Source organism: Schistocerca gregaria, chromosome 1 (assembly GCF_023897955.1).
Source record: "Schistocerca gregaria isolate iqSchGreg1 chromosome 1, iqSchGreg1.2, whole genome shotgun sequence".
Taxonomy (NCBI): Eukaryota; Metazoa; Arthropoda; class Insecta; order Orthoptera; family Acrididae; genus Schistocerca; species Schistocerca gregaria.
Genome location: NC_064920.1, coordinates 1,201,167,890 through 1,201,185,377, shown reverse-complemented (window position 1 = coordinate 1,201,185,377; position 17,488 = coordinate 1,201,167,890). Strand labels below are relative to the sequence as shown.

Here is a 17,488-nt window from a genome sequence, read left to right as displayed (position 1 = left end):
TCGCGCGGTTCCGGATTGAAGCGCCTAGAACCGCTCGGCTACAAAGGCCGGCAAACCTTGCATTATTCCCTCATGGGAGACAAGAGTCTGCATTTGACTGAAAACAATTTACATCTACAGCTACACACATACTCCACCACAGGATGCATGATGGGGAGTACCTTGTACCACTGCTAGTCCTTTCCTTTGCTGTTCCTCTCACAAATAGAGCAAGATAAAGATCATGGTCTCTATGCCTCTGAAACAAACCCCGATGTCTCTTATCTTCCCTTGTCTTATTTTGTCTTACGCAAGATGTAACTTGATGGAGGTAGAACTGTTCTGCAGTCTCTTGCAAAAGCTGGCCCTCTGAACTTCTTCAATAGTGGTTCACGAAAATAAAGTCTTCTTCTTTCCTGGGATTCCCATTTGAGTTCACACAGCGTTTCCATAATCCTTGCTTGTCGATTGAGCCTACCGGTAATAATTCTAGCACCATGCCTCTGAAATGCATGAATCTGTCATGATGGAGAACCCAAACATCTGAGGAGTACTCAAGAATGGGTTGCACAAGGGTTCTGTATGTGGTCTCCTTTATAGTTGAGCTACACAAGCCTAGAGTTCTCCCACCAAACTAAAGTAGACCATCTGCCTTCCTTTGAGTCAACATTATCTGCTTCTTCCATTTCAAACAGCTTTGCAACATATTTGAAAATAACAGAATTATTTTTCCTATTCACCTGCACTGGTAAACCAGATACATGTGGCTGACATGAAGTTCATGGTCACAGACTGGATGCATGATACACACAAAAATGATTAGTATTGCAAAATTGTAGGTAATCTCTGACTTTTGAAACCCTGTATGGTGTGAAGCCTTCATGTTCTGTAATCAGAGACTCTTAATGCTACAGCATAAGATCAACAAAGATCTGGATATCTTCTCCCTCCATGTATGGGAGCAAAGCTTATGGTAACAGCAACCTCATATAAAATATACTTGGTACGCTTCCAAAGTCAAATTAGAGAAAGGCAATTAGAGCTTACAGCAATAACTTCCACAGTCTTCACCAGGAACAAATAAATGCCATCATGCCATCAGAGCACATTATGTTTGCCATGCTAGTGGCATCTGTTGCAGCATAACTAACTCTGCAAATCCATCTGTAGTATGATAATACAATGGAGACTTTCACGGCTAGTACTTGAGTGCTTGGTGAAATTTTTATTGTTTGGGCATTAGGCCCTGGTCCAAGGCCTGACATTTCATCTCCTGTCATAGACGCCAAAGAACATAAAGAGTCAGACGCCATATACGCATAAATAGTTCAGCTTGCTGACGCTTTTTAAGTTTGAAACTGCTAGAGGAGTCTTTATAGCCTCTATGATGTTTCCAGCATTGGGAAGCAAAACATCAGGCAGAGAAATATGCTTTGATGATTGCCTTTAATGACCGTACAACAAAATTCACCTAAGACATCGGGTCTCCACTTTCATGCACCACTAAAATTGTAGATACTGTCCTGTTTAAAGATACTACTGCACAGTCATATCTGTATTGCCTCTTCAGGGTTGCCACAGTTGGCCCAAGTGAAATTCCCTATTATTTCCCAGATTTTCCGACAAGTTTTAGCAATTTTCCCCGATAAATTTAGAGATCTCAAAGGTAAGTTAAGACTTAAGTTGACAATCTGTCTTTGCAGCTATGGTACAAGAAACAATAGTGCAAACAAGGAAATACCTTAAAAAAAAAAAAAAAAAAAAAAAAAAAAAAAAAAAAAAAAAAAACCACTTGCAAGCAGATGGCGTTTCCTGATGTGAGAAAAAATCTTAAGTACTGACATCAACATCTTTTGTAATGAACTGTTTTTAGATGGAGAAAGCAAGCCAAATGATATACGTGTTTCATTGAGACCACTGATATTATTTTATTCCAATAGAACGTAACACATTTGGTGACAAAAATAAGCATTTCTCTGGAGTTGCAAGACAGATTTAAAATATCTTGACTGATTTCAGAAATAGCCTCAGAAAAAAGTAGACTTCTTGAAGGAAGTGTATCTGGCATGTACTAGAACAAATAAATGTCTATAAAACACCACACACAACATACTTGCGGTGAGACAGTCAAATTCCTGAAATACATTGCCCATGGCCTCCGGCCTGCTGAGGAGCCATGGATAAACCATGAAAATCTGCTGCATTATGCCATACACAAACAGATCCAGCCTACAAGCAGATCGGCGAGACTAGATTCGCCGGGCAGGGCCTACACATTAGTGGATGCCATACATCCTCCTACAACCACCTACTCCAGTCCGGTCACTAACATCACTTATCCCATCAAGCTGTCTGTCCGCTTAAATGGCCACCAACAAACTGTGGCCAATAAACAAGTGGATCACCTTGTCGCTGAACATGATATTCTTCATTTCAATGACTGCTTCTTAGCCTGTGCTGTATGGATCCTGCCCACTAACACGAGCTTTTCTGAAATGTGGAGGTGGGAACTTTCCCTGCAATACATCCTACGTTCCCGTAACCCTTTGGTCTCAACCTTCATTAGTCACTGTCCTCACCCATCCAGCCCTTGCCCTGTTCCCATTCCAGAACTACACAGCCATCGTTCCACCAGTCTTTTTATTTCTCTCCTTTTCCGCTACTTCTCCCCTCCCATCCCCACCTCTCCCCCTGCCCAGAGTCTAACCTGCAGCACTTTGCTGTCCGCCACTCCCATCATACTATCGCTCAACCAATTGCCACTCCCATTATGCACTACTGCTGATGTTCCAGTGTGGTTTCAGATGCCCAAGACAGTTGTGTGTGCGAGTTGCGTTTGCATTTGCATTTGCATTTGCATTTGCATTTGCGTGTGCGTGTGCGTGTGCATGCATGCTTGTGCATACGTCTGTCTACTGTTGACAAAGGCCTTAATGGCCAAAATCTGTAATTGTGAGAGTCTTTTTGTTGTGCCTATCTGCAACTCAGCATTTCCACTATATGGTGAGTGACAACTTTCCTTCTCACAATATCAATATAATTATATCTAAAAACAAAGATGATGTGACTTACCAAACAAAAGCGCTGGTAGGTCGATAGACACACAAACAAACACAAACATACACACAAAATTCAAGCTTTCGCAACAAACCGTCGCTTCATCAGGAAAGAGGGAAGGAGAGGGAAAGACGACAGGATGTGGGTTTTAAGGGAGAGGGTAAGGAGTCATTCCAATCCCAGGAGCGGAAAGACTTACCTTAGGGGGGGAAAAAAAGATAGGTTTTTAGATATACACTCCTGGATATGGAAAAAAGAACACATTGACACCGGTGTGTCAGACCCACCATACTTGCTCCGGACACTGCGAGAGGGCTGTACAAGCAATGATCACACGCACGGCACAGTGGACACACCAGGAACCGTATGTGCAGTTGACGGACTTTGAGCGAGGGCGTATAGTGGGCATGCAGGAGGTCGGGTGGACGTACCGCCGAATTGCTCAACACGTGGGGCGTGAGGTCTCCTCAGTACATCAATGTTGTCGCCAGTGGTCGACGGAAGGTGCACGTGCCCGTCGACCTGAGACCGGACCGCAGCAACGCACAGATGCACGCCAAGACCGTAGGATCCTACGCAGTGCAGTAGGTGACCGCACCGCCACTTCCCAGCAAATTAGGGACACTGTTGCTCCTGGGGTATCGGTGAGGACCATTCGCAACCGTCTCCATGAAGCTGGGCTACAGTTCCGCACACCGTTAGGCCGTCTTCCGCTCACGCCCCAACATCGTGCAGCCCGCCTCCAGTGGTGTCGCGACAGGCGTGAATGGAGGGACGAATGGAGACGTGTCGTCTTCAGCGATTAGAGTCGCTTCTGCCTTGGTGCCAATGATGGTCGTATGCGTGTTTGGTGCCGTGCAGGTGAGCGCCACAATCAGGACTGCATACGACCGAGGCACACAGGGCCAACACCCGGCATCATGGTGTGGGGAGCGATCTCCTACACTGGCCGTACACATCTGGTGATCGTCGAGGGGACACTGAATAGTGCACGGTACATCCAAACCGTCATCTAACCCATCGTTCTACCATTCCTAGACCGGCAAGGGAACTTGCTGTTCCAACAGGACAATGCACGTCCACATGTATCCCGTGCCACCCAACGGGCTCTAGAAGGTGTAAGTCAACTACCCTGGCCAGCAAGATCTCCGGATCTGTCCCCCATTGAGCATGTTTGGGACTGGATGAAGCGTCGTCTCACGCGGTCTGCACGTCCAGCACGAACGCTGGTCCAACTGAGGTGCCAGGTGGAAATGGCATGGCAAGCCGTTCCACAGGACTACATCCAGCATCTCTACGATCGTCCCCATGGGAGAATAGCAGCCTGCATTGCTGCGAAAGGTGGATATACACTGTACTAGTGCCGACATTGTGCATGCTCTGTTGCCTGTGTCTATGTGCCTGTGGTTCTGTCAGGTGATCATGTGATGCATCTGACCCCAGGAATGTGTCAATAAAGTTTCCCCTTCCTGGGACAATGAATTCATGGTGTTCTTATTTCAATTTCCAGGAGTGTATTTTTCCCACGTGGAATGTTTCCCTCTATTATATTCATATCAATATAATTATTTATTCGTATACTGACCACAATCATATCTAGAAAGTGAATAAATTTTACTGACATGAAATAGATGGCAATGATGTGGATGAACTGAATGAAATTCAGTGACATAAAATGATATCAGTGAAGTATGCTAAGAAAATGTTGAGCTCCAATCAAATGAATGTATCGTGAATAATATGGAAATTTGTCCCAGAGGGGGATGTGAACCTGGTTTCTGTTCCTATACACGAGCAGCTAACTTAACCACTGGGCTATCTGAGGATACCTCCAGGGCAGACTGAAAACTTCACAGTCATTCAATGGGATCATAGGTTCTCCACCAGAGAAATGACTATAGGTTTGTCCTGCCACAGGGCACCCTATGGGACAATTTCACCATATTGTAAGGAATGACAGCAAATGTGAATAAGAACTGAAGTTTTAGTTAGGCCTGGACAACTGTGCTCAGGCAGGCAGTCAAGGCAACGGCTCATGATAAGCAGCAAATCCATGTCTGAATCTCAGTTTGGCACAAATTTTCATTAGGCACAACATATTCAAAACAATTTTATTTATATTATTAGCATTGTTTTCAAAGAGAGTTCATTTAATGGCCTTTCCAGCAATTGTCTGTTGCAGGCAAGTGTAAGAAGACAATCATTATCTGAGTTAACCTTGAATTTATTTCAATTCTGATTAGTTGTGTATGGACAAAAGATACCCTTAGCTTCACACTAGCATCACAAAATGGTGTTAGTGACTATATTCCAAATTAAAAAATGTGTGTGTCTGTTCCTCTACCTACTCTTTTTAGGCCCTGGTGCAAACAGAGGGGGTGTTTGTATCTGTCTGTGGTGTCGTAGCTCCCAATGAGAGGTCCAATGATTTTAATACAGTCTTTTTTAATTATAGAAAGCTGGTTTAATTGGCATCGTTCTTAGCTACATTTCATGAAAGTTTCTTCAACCATTTAAATTTCATCAGCTAAATTAGTAAAAATGTTTTCTGCCAGCATGTTCTGTTTATATAAGCTACATAATGCCTAAGAGCTATATAAAGTTAAGTAGTACCAGATTCTAGAACCCAAAAAGATGTGAGTAAGAGCCTGTGAAAACATATATTTATATGTTATATCTGACCAACAATGAGGATTTATGGCTTTAGAAGTCACACTTTTCAGCCCCTACAAATCAAAGAAAGGGTGGTTATGACTCAACTGTAAAAGATAAACATATTCTCTTGCAGATTTTTTTGTAGTTCCTTTCAAGATCTATAATCCAATACTGATCATGATGGTACTAAATCAATTTATTTTGCCCTAGTAGTTCAGGAAGCTTGTTGCAAGAGAGTGCAATGACGGACCATCGTCTTTCGACTTGACTGAGAACTATCAACACTGCTTATTGCATGTTACCTAAATTAGCTGACTATTTACTAAACATAGTCAATGACTACGTGTGAGAACTACAAAAAGGAACACATGAAAAAGATATTGCATTGCAATTTCGTGTTTTGCCCCACTACTATTTGTGTGAATGTGGGGTAGAGCGTTGATCAGACCATGTCTACTGATAAAATATGAAGTTTAAAAAAGCTTGAAATAAAACTTCAATTAAAATTTAAAAAACTGACAAAAACCTCTAAAAAGTAGGAAAATATATACTGCCCCTAAAGTTCAAGATAAGTAGTAATATTCTGATCCAAGCATCTTCAGGTTGGGAAGATTGCTAACAAAATAAAATAAAATCAGAATACATCTAAAAATGATACAGTATGAAATTTAAATACACGTCAGCTACCTAGGCAACTTACATAAATATCAAAACAACAATACCACATTGCTGAGTCTAAGTTTTAATTAATTTACTCTGAAAAATTCAATGACGACTGTCCTCAGGTGAATGCCTATTCAGGTCACAGCACTTAGTCATGCCCCGCACGTCGCATACTGTGCACCAAGTGATTCATGGTTTAATGAAGCACATGGTAGTATGCTATCATCAAACCAATGCAGGGCATAGGCCTCATAAGACAGATTAATGCATGAAACTAAGCTTGTACTTAATTACATAAATATACAATATAAAATAAATAGGTAACTCAATTCCTCAATTCTTTGATAATGTTAAGATGTGGGTATGTGGCACACGCAGGCCCAAAAGAGATGATGCCAAACAGAAGAGGCTTATATCCAGCAATAACGAAGGTATGCTGCTCTAGAAAGGATAGCTGCTGTTAACTTCTCTTTTGTTAGTTACTTAGTAGTCCCCTAACCAGATGACACTTGGATCAAAATATTACTACTTATATTAAACTTAAAAGGGCAACGCACAACTTTTTTTTCCCCTTAAAGGTTTTTTGTATTGGGCTTTTTTTTAATTTAATTTTTAATTTAGGTTTCATACTTTAATTTCTGCAACGGCTTGTACGCAACTTTATATAGTCCGCTACTATTTTTTCTGATATCCATGTAAACAAAGTCTGCCAACACCCTAAGAAAAAACAAGAAATTCGAAGACTGACAATCTATAATTAATTAAAAAACTCTTACCATTTATTTAGAAGTGTGGGCAACTGGTGTTTTGAAATATTTTTGAATTTGATGATGAACGTTTCCAGCATTCTCAACAGCAGCTCCCTTCCTCTTCCACTTTCAATTTCACTGCGGTGCCTTATACAGTCAACCAAGTTGAGTAACAGTTTACAGGACATTGTTTGTATACTGAAATGAAAAAAGAGAGTACTAGGTGACAAAGATCTTGCTCAAGTGTAGTAAAGTATATTAATCATGATATAACTTGGTAAAAATACCAAATGCAATATCTCTCACACACAAGTGTTTTAGTTTCCGTCTTGAATGTCTGTGACAAAATCAAACAATGAACCAGTGTCACAAATCACTAATTGAATCCCATTGCCTTGTTCAGGCAGTGTTCTAAAATACTGCCCTGCCACCAAGCCTCATGAAGTGACCAACAGTTCTGAGATACCACCACCCCCACCTTCTTTTCTAATCTGTAAGAGGACTACTGCTAAACATGACAGAAATCAGACTTTTAACAGGTTTGATACAGTCCCTCTCCTTTTCCTATCTTGTGATAATTTATTTGTTGCATTGTCCCTCCTTGTGACATAATATTAATGCTGATAATGATGTTGAGGTGCTGTCATCTTTTTGTAGCTTGCCCAAGTTTTACATGGAATTCTTCTCAATTATGGTCACTTTCTGATGATTTCTTGATACAGTGGACTTGCTAATCAAGACCACTGATTATCATGAACGGCTCTTCTCCATACAGTTGGTCCAAAGGCTTTAAGAACGTTCTAAGTTCTCTCACCAAACTGTACCAAACTGTTGTATTTTAAATCATTTTGAACAATCTTGGTAACAGATCCCGAATTTCGAAGTCATTATATCAACATATGTCTATCTGTCATGTCTAGTGACCAAAGTTCAAATTAGTAGTGAATGAACAAATCATTTTTCAGTCCACTTTTGCTTTCACCACTGTTGATGGCTGCTCTTCTTTGAGATGTCAAAAACATCTATAAGTAGTGACTGCACAGCACAATTAAACGTCCACATAGCAAGCAAGTCTGCTTGGGTGCCGTCACACCTGGTAGATATCATGTATGCATCCCATTTCTTGGATTTTACCTACAAATTATAAAAACAACCTCAAACAGAGGGTACTCCCACCCAATATTAAGCTACTTATGTTTTTACACAATAATCTTTTTTCTAACATGAAGGATTAGGTACAAATTATACCTCTGGATGAACATCTGACAACTACACACGCCATTCTTTATAACCTGTTTTGTATTGTCTAGTCTCTGTCTGCTCAATGTTGCTCCTTCTAACACCAACTTAACCAATTCTGGATGTCACAGCACATACCACTAACTTGTCCTTTCCTCTGGCGTGGGTTTTCAAAAAACTACATTCCTCACCTAACCTTTTTACCAATTCTTCCTTTCATATCTTTTCTGTCCACTTAATTGTTCATGTTTCTCGACGGCACCAAATTTGAAACACTTCCAGTTTCTTCTCTGGATTCAAAGCGTACCAGCGGCTCTCAAGTAATTAAAATGGTGGACAAAATGACTCAATATAGTCTAGGCATTATTAGAAATGAAGTTTCACACTAGTGGAACATTCAAACTTGCTCATACATTTAAAAAAAGCCTAGAACCTGGACAGCAACTGAGAAAGTGCTTTCCATAAACAGACAGGGATCTAAGTTCAGATCCAACCCAGTTAACAGTTTTAAATTATCATTTACATTCAGTTCTTCCCTGGAAAACAATTTACTTGAGGTTAAACTTTCAAGATTACACATACATTCTTTAAGCCTGCTGCTGTGTAGTCTATACTGCATTAAGACATTATTCATCAAAGACATTCCCATGCAAAAATAATAATTTTCACTTTTTTTAATTTTGAAGAAAGTGCTAACAACAAGGTTTGATGTTGCAATGCAAAAGCAGTTGAACAAAGTACAAAAAATGTGGTTACCTGGTGGGCAGTGAATCATCTTGGACATTACGTGAAAAGAGATGCACAGCACGCTCCAGATCAGCAAAAGGCAAGTGCTGCCGTACATGGTGCACCAAATCAGCCAAGGTGCTGTATGCTAGAGGCCGCAGGGTTTCATGTGTAGTAAAGCCCTTACCCAGAAGAACATTTTCATCAAAGAGGCGTTCCATTATAGGCACAAACTCTGTAATCACAACAACAAGCACTTAAATGGTTAGAAAGGCAAAATGTTCAGAAGCGTAGCCTGTTTTTGATATGCTGGAAAACTCTGGGTTACAAATCATGGAATGAATAAAGACAGCCACTCATCCTACAGTCGAGGCAATGAGTGGTCAACAGGCACATAAACTTAATGGAACAAAATCGACACATGTAAAGGTAAAGTTGGGAGTATTTTTTCACACTAAAATTCAGTCAACTGCTGCACAACTGAAATATTTTATTTCACTGAACCGGTTTCAACAGGTTAATCTGTCAACTAGGGAAGCGTACAAAATTTATGAAGACGTAAATCATTAAAACACGACTGTGCATGTATGTGAAGTATAGAAGCATATTCCAAAAAATGTTACTCAGTATTGGCTTATAACACCGATAACACAGCATCAATACCCGACAACTGAATTTTATTATTTCTTTTTGTTTGTGGGGGATGGGGCTGAAGGGACTGTCATAGGGCCACAACTGCGTACAGGATGATGATTATGGGTTTAAAGTGACTAAACTGCTTGATTATCAAGCCTTCGATTCACAGGAAAATGACATAAAACAATAAGAGGCAAGGAAAGGTGAATTTTCAGTTTCAAGGCCTGTGACCATGTCATTGTGGTTGTAAATGTATGTGACAGTAGCTTTAGCCAGATAGTTACAAGTGTTTAACGACAATATTTTGAAAAGGTTATACTGCTACTAACCATATATACAGGAGATCTAGAGTCACAGAAAAGGCACAACAGAAAGGCTGTTACACATTTAAGATTTCAAACAAAAGCCCTTCTTCTGAAATAGAAAACACACACACAATCATGCAAGCACAACTCACAGACACCTGACCATTGTCTCCACAGTGGTCATTTGTGTGGAAGTTGTGCTTGTGTGAAAGTGTGTCTATGTGGTCCAGCTTCAGTTACCAGAGACAGTGCTAGTGTGTGTGTGTGTGTGTGTGTGTGTGTGTGTGTGTGTGTGTGTGTTATGCTTGAGTGAATGTATGAGTGTATTATACTTTAGAAAGCCTTTTGGCCAAAAGCTTAAATGTATAGTAGTCTTTTCGTTGCGCCCATCTGCTACTTACCATATAGAGGAGATGTTGAGTATCAATTCATAATTAGAATGAGATTTTCACTCTGCAGCGGAGTGTGCACTGATATGAAACTTCCTGGCAGATTAAAACTGTGTGCCCGACCGAGACTCGAACTCGGGACCTTTGCCTTTCGCGGGCAAGTGCTCTACCACCTGAGCTACCGAAGCACGACTCACGCCCGGTACTCACAGCTTTACTTCTGCCAGTATCTCGTCTCCTACCTTCCAAACTTTACAGTGAGTCGTGCTTCGGTAGCTCAGATGGTAGAGCACTTGCCCGCGAAAGGCAAAGGTCCCGAGTTCGAGTCTCAGTCGGGCACACAGTTTTAATCTGCCAGGAAGTTTCAATTCATAATTAGCTTAAGCAGTTAGATAAGTAAAATACAAACATAAATGTTTTAAAAAGCATGACAGTGGAGATGGAGAAAGTAACCTGAGGCCATCTGGGACACACACTGCAACAAGAGCAACTCCACACCTACAACCACCACGGAGACCAAGCATGGAGGTACATTTAATTTTGTTACAAAATCTGCTTTCCCTAAGGAAATGTATGCCTTTGGTAGCCGCTAACCCATCATCCACTAGTGTCCGAGGTGCTGAGGTAGACAGGTTGACTGCTCTTCTCAGATCTGCCAGCACGGTACACACATATTTCACTCCTGCACCCACTGTTGTCACTGGGCATCCCACTGCCAGCATGCCTCTCTGTTGCTGTGTCAAGGGGCATTATAACAAGAGTATCTGTGATGCTGCGGACGGCACATTGTAGGCGTGGACCCTTGTCTTGAAGCAAAGAATCCCATTTCCTGACAAGATGTGGATATACGGATCTGCTTGGCCAAGTGAACAATATGTCTGTCCTCTCGGATGCTGTCACATGATATCACTGAGATCCTGTATGGTGTTGAGTACGGTCATCCTGAACCCATCCCACATTTAGGAGACAGTCGTGGGATTCCAAACAACATAAGAACCAACAGTAACAATGAAACACTGTCTCAACAGGCCACAATCCTACTGCTGTCAAAATCTGTAATGTGCTGGCAGATGTTTCTCATCCTTATAAGGGGATTAATACTATCTCATAAGCAATCAACATTCATATGCGATTGCAGTCTTTCTCGGCATATTCCACTGATAAATTCTTCTTGGGTTATCAGCCGAGTGCTGGCATTGTCTTGTCGCAATGTTTCAATGAGTTTCGTACCCGTCATCTTTGCCCAAAGATTCAAATGTGATCTCTGAATGAGGAACCTGGTTTGTAAATTATCCTTGTGGTAGTGGTTGTTGGGATGTTTAAGGGGGACTAAACAGCTAAGGTCATCAGTCCCCCATTCCAAAAACAGGCGAGACGAAAATTTACGGAGCAGGTAAAACCCCAAGGGGGGAGGAGACGCGCCACCCCCCAGTCACTGAAAGAACACCAATGTGGCAGCGAACGCTAGAGACAAGAAGAGTACAGACGAACACCGGACAGAAAGAAACGGAAGAAAATAAGAGGGCCGGAGACTGGTTGACTGACCATGAGAACAAAAAATGGGAAAGAGTCAACCATCCGAATACACACTAAAATCTGCAACCAATGAGAGACTCGAGGACAAGCGACACAGAAAGGGAAAGGGCCAGGACCCCCCTAAATGGAACCATAAAAAGGACTACCACGGATAAAATTTAAAACATCATCAGCCATGGAGGCATCGTCGCTTAAAACCAAAGGCAACGTGCCCGGGAGATTAAAAGACTGCCGGAGGGTGTGCACTCGGGGACACTCTAACAAAATGTGGGCGACCGTCAACCTGGACCCGCACTGACACAGGGGAGGATCCTCCTGACGCAAAAGATGTCCGTGCGTCAGGTAGGTATGGCCGATGCGGAGCCGACACAGGATGACAGAGTCCCTGCAAGAAGCCCGCAGGGAGGACCGCCACAAAACGTTGGTGAGGGTGATGGGACGATAGCTGTCCACCGCCAGAGGGTCCGCACCGGGCTTCAAGATGGGGACAATAACACCCTCTCGCCATTGCGACGGGAACACGCCCTCGCTCCAAATGCGATTAAAGATGGTGAGGATGTGTGTCTGGCAGTCCCTGGATAGATGCTTCAGCATCTGCGCGTGGATGCAGTCCGGTCCTGGCGCTGTATCAGGGCAATTGGCGAGGGCAGCGAGGAATTCCCTCTCGCTGAAAGGAGCATTGTATTTTTCAGAACGACGTGTGTGGAATGATAACGGCGTCCGCTCGGCACGCTCCTTTAGAGAGTGAAAGGCGGGAGGGTAAGTTGCAGTCGCAGAGCTCGTAGCAAAGTGCACGGCAAGGTGGTCAGCAATGGCGGCAGCGTCAGTGCAGACAGTGCCGTCCAGGGAGATTCCAGGGACACCCATAGGGGTCTGGTATCCTTAAATCCGCCGGATGCGGGACCACACGAGCGACAGGGAGACACGGGAGCCCAAGGATGAAACATACCTCTCCCAGCACTCATGCTTACGCCGTCCAATAAGACGACGGGCCAAGGTGATGAGGGTCTCCAGAGACTGGTGCCGCCTATGACGCTGGAGAGCCCGCCTACGGTCGCGAATAGCCTCAGCAATCTCCGGCGACCACCAAGGGACAGCCTTCCTCCGAGGGAGTCCAGAAGAGCGGGGGATGGTAGCCGCGGCCGCAGAAATAATTGACGTGGTCAAGACACGGACCACCTCGTCAATGTCACCCTGTGGGGAAGAAGCAATGGTGGCAGCGGAAGTAAAAGCCGGCCAGTCAGCCCTGTTGAGAGCCCAGCAGGGCAGGCGCCCAGAAGAATGACACTGGGGCAGTGACAAATAGATGGGAAAATGGTCATCACCACACAGGTCAGGATGCACTCTCCAGTGGAGGGATGGGACAAGTCCGGGGCTGCAAAGAGAGAGATCGATGGCCGGGAGCGGAATGCGCGCGCGCGCACACACACACACACACACACACATCCATCCAGAGAGAGTGTGTGTGTGTGTGTGTGTGTGTGTGTGTGTGTGTGTGTGTGTGTGTGCGTGCGCACGCGCGCGCGCGAGTATATACCAATCCTTTTTTCCCCCTAAGGTAAGTCTTTCCGCTCCCGGGATTGGAATGACTCCTTACCCTCTCCCTTAAAACCCACATCCTTTCATCTTTCCTTTTCCTTCCCTATTTCCTTTTTATATTAAAAACAAAGATATATACTTGCCTCTTTCACCACATCTATTTCATACTAATCAACCAACTGCATTACAATTTCTTACTGCTGAAATATAATGCTGGTACGGGCATACTTACTAGTTCTCAAGTCTGTTGCTAAGATATGACGTGCTGCTATCATCAGTTCCTTTCGCAAATTAGCAACCTCCATAGGACACAAAGTAAGAAGTGAAAGCATTCCTTTCACCATCTGACTTGCATGTTGGGCTACAACTTCTTGGTAAATTCTAATAATATATGCCAAAAATGATAGTGTTTTTATTTGAGCTCCCATGAAATCCACAAAAACTTCTTTATTAAATGAAGGACTCATTCTGTAAAAAAGAAAACAAAGATCATTTTTACAAACATACAACAAGCTAATTCACTTTTTCACAAAAAAATTAGAGTAAATGAATACAAAGATAAAATAAAAAATTTCGAATGAAGATTACAAAAATAACAACATTACACAAAATACAAATAGGTAACAACTGCACATTGTGTGTGTTGTCAACTGTTAAGTACCTCTGTTGTTGAGTTGGCTGCAGAGATATTGTCGTCATTATCAATGGAATGAAATCAGCCACATCTTGATGAACCTGTTGCTTGTACAGCTGATACATGAGCACAACTATTATTGGTAGTTCCTGGAGAACTTTCAGGGACATAACTGCTCTTGGTATTAAATTATACTGTTAAAAAGGAAAAATAAAGAATTCAAGATTAACAACAAACCTTAGAATGCTCAAATTCACATGCAATTTTTTGTGTATAATTCAATAATAGTGTTCTATTTGATGGTAGTGGTGGTATGGGGGTTGTTTTCAGTGCGAAGACTGGTTTGATGCAGCTCCCCGCAGCACTCTACACTATGCAAGCCTCTTCATCTCTGCATAACAACTGCAACCTTCATCTATCTAATCCTGGTTAACTGTATTCAAGCCTTGGTGACCCTCTAAAATTCTTAACTCCAGACTTCTCTAGAATACTACATTGATGAATCCCTGATGCCTCAAGGCATGTCCTATCAACTGGTTTCTTCTTTTAGACCAGTTGTGCCACAAATTTGCCCCCCCCCCCCCCTCCTTATTCAATTCAGAAACTCTTCGTAAGTTACTCAATCTACCTATCTCAGGATTCTTCTGTAGCACCACATTTCAAAAGCTTCTATTCTCTTTGTGTTTGAACCACTTCCAAAAAGGTTACACTCCAAATAAATACCTTCAAAAGACACTTCCTGACGTTTAAATTCTTATTTGACATTGACAAATTTCTCTTATTCAGAAATGCTTTCCTTGCAATAGTTAGGCTACATTTTAAACCCTTCCTACTTGGCCATCATCACTAATTTTGCTGTCCAAATAGCAAAGCTAATCTCCCACTTTTGATGCCTCATTTCCAAATCTAATTCCTCAGCATTGTCCGACTTAATTTGACGGCATTCCATCACCATTGTTTTCATTTTTTTTATGCTTGTCTTAAAGTCTCTTTTTACACACCATCCATTTCACTCAACTGCTCTTCCATGCCCGTCGCTGTCTCAGACAAAATTACAATACCATCAGACGAACTCGGAATTTGAATTTCTTCTCAGTTCTAATCTTTAACTGCCACATCAAAAACCTATATATATAATAGAGGGAAACATTCCACTTGGGAAAAATATATCTAAAAACAAAGATGATGTGACTTACCAAACAGAAGGGCTGGCAGGTCGATAGACACACAAACAAACACAAACATACACACAAAATTCAAGCTTTCGCAATCAACGGTTGCTTCGTCAGGAAAGAGGGAAGGAGAGGGAAAGACGAAAGGATGTGGGTTTTAAGGGAGAGGGTAAGGAGTCATTCCAATCCCGGGAGCGGAAAGACTTACCTTAGCGGTAAAAAATGACAGGTATACACTCACAAACACACACATATCCATCCGCACATACACAGAAACAAGCAGACATTTGTAAAGGCAAAGAGTTTGGGCAAAGATGTCAGTCGAGGTGGAAGTACAGAGGCAAAGATGTTGTTGAAATACAAGTGAGGTATGAGGGGGCGGCAACTTCCCACTAACACCAACCTGTCAGAACTCCGGAGATAGGAACTTGCCCTTCAGTATATCCTCTCCTCTCGTTATCCGCCAGGCCTCAACCTCCGTTTATTTCAAGTTGCCGCCTCCCATACCTTACCTGTCTTTCCACAACATCTTTGTCTCTGTACTTCCACCTTGACTGACATCTCTGCCCAAACTCTTTGCCTTTACAAATGTCTGCTTGTGTGTGTGCGCGTGTGTGTGTGTGTGTGTGTGCGTGTGTGTGTGCGTGTGTGTGTGTGTGTGTGCGTGTGTGCGTGCGTGTGTGTGCGTGCGCGAGTGGTGTGTGTGTGTGTGTGTGTGTGTGTGTGTGTGTGTGTGTGTGTGTGTGTGTGTGTGTGTGTGTGTGTGTGTGTGTGCGCGCGTGTGTGTGCGCGTGTGCATGTGCGTGTGCGAGTGTATACCTGTCCTTTTTCCCCCTAAGGTAAGTCTTTCCGCTCCCGGGATTGGAATGACTCCTTACCCCTCCCTTAAAACCCACATCCTTTCAGCTTTCCCTCTCCTCCCCTTTTTGCTGAAGAAGCAACCGTTGGTTTTCAAGTCAACACTTGCAGTTTACAGGAAGTTATTGCCAAAACTGTACAACACAACACAAATATTACCCTAATAAATCTACCAGTGCGACATGGGGAAGTAAGTCTCATCGACAACAAGGTCATTAGAGACGGAGCACAAGCTCGGATTAGGAAAGGATTGGGAAGGAAACTGGCCATGCCCTTTAAAAGGAATCATCCTGGCATTTGCCTGGAACAATTTAGAGAAATCACGGAAAACCTAAATCAGGATGGCCGGAGACAGGTTTGAACCATCGTCCTCCCGAATGCGAGTCCTGTGTTCTAACCAACGCACCACCTCGTCGCTGAGTCAGTGCGACATGATCTCCTGCAGTGATCATATGTTACTACAGAAAATGAGCGTTATAATTTAGAACTGCAGAAACTATTTAAAATTTAAATCATGTGCACTTGCTACACATAAGCAAACAGAAATGTGAAGAACATACCAGGTGTGGACTTCACTTAAACAGAAATGGAAAGCTCCAGTTAGTGAACCAGATAATGGAACTTTGTGAGGAGCTGCATAAAACCATGGACTCAATCATCTTAGATTATAATCAATAAGTTTTTTTAGGCTCAATTTCAAGCAACACAATTTTACTGAAGTAAACCCCTTGGACTGGAATGAACCCTGTTCACTTGCCAAAGGAACCGACTTGGAAGTCAATAATTTTCATTACAATGCAGTGTTAGAAACTTGTGTAATAATTCAACTGATTCAGAATACCACATCACAAAATGTTATAAAATATCAGCGACCTTTAGGATAATGCATCCAAATGTGAGGTATCTTAGGATAAACTCAATCTGGTGCAAGTATTTTGAATCAGAATTCAGCACACCTGTTAGCAATTACTGAACATAGACTAAAAGACAATGAAATTAAGTATTACAAATTAGATGGTTATGTGTTAGCAGATAGTTACTGCAGGCAACAACACAAAGGGGGTAAGGTGGCAATATTTGTAAATGAACATTTTCCATTAAAGAAAATCTCAGCTGGGATATTTTTACTCTCCATCTTGTAACATCTGCCTCCTTAAAATTCATTTTTTTCAATTTTAACAGATTACCATTAATATACGTGAATATAATCTGCATTTCCGTGAAAGAGACAGGTGGGCCCTCAGTTTTAAAGAACATAACACCAGATCTAATTTTGTGCTTAGTTTTATGTATGTAACTGATTTCGGCCTAACCCTTGTAGTAGAAGAAACTGTTAAAAAAGAACCAATCT

At 42.3% G+C, this 17,488-nt stretch overlaps 1 protein-coding gene across 4 annotated transcripts in view; it reads right to left on the bottom strand.

The window, feature by feature from the left end:
• LOC126284735 (transformation/transcription domain-associated protein) overlaps positions 1 to 17,488 on the bottom strand; it is a 392,578-nt gene that overhangs the window by 313,269 nt on the left and 61,821 nt on the right. For all 4 annotated transcript variants that reach the window (XM_049983877.1, XM_049983882.1, XM_049983889.1 and 1 more), the window contains exons 8-11: positions 14,135 to 14,301; positions 13,706 to 13,941; positions 9,099 to 9,303; positions 7,131 to 7,301 (exon numbers count right to left, since the gene is read on the bottom strand). In XM_049983877.1, coding sequence (XP_049839834.1) covers positions 7,131 to 7,301; positions 9,099 to 9,303; positions 13,706 to 13,941; positions 14,135 to 14,301 — 779 coding nt within the window. The remainder of the gene's footprint in view (positions 1 to 7,130; positions 7,302 to 9,098; positions 9,304 to 13,705; positions 13,942 to 14,134; positions 14,302 to 17,488) is intronic.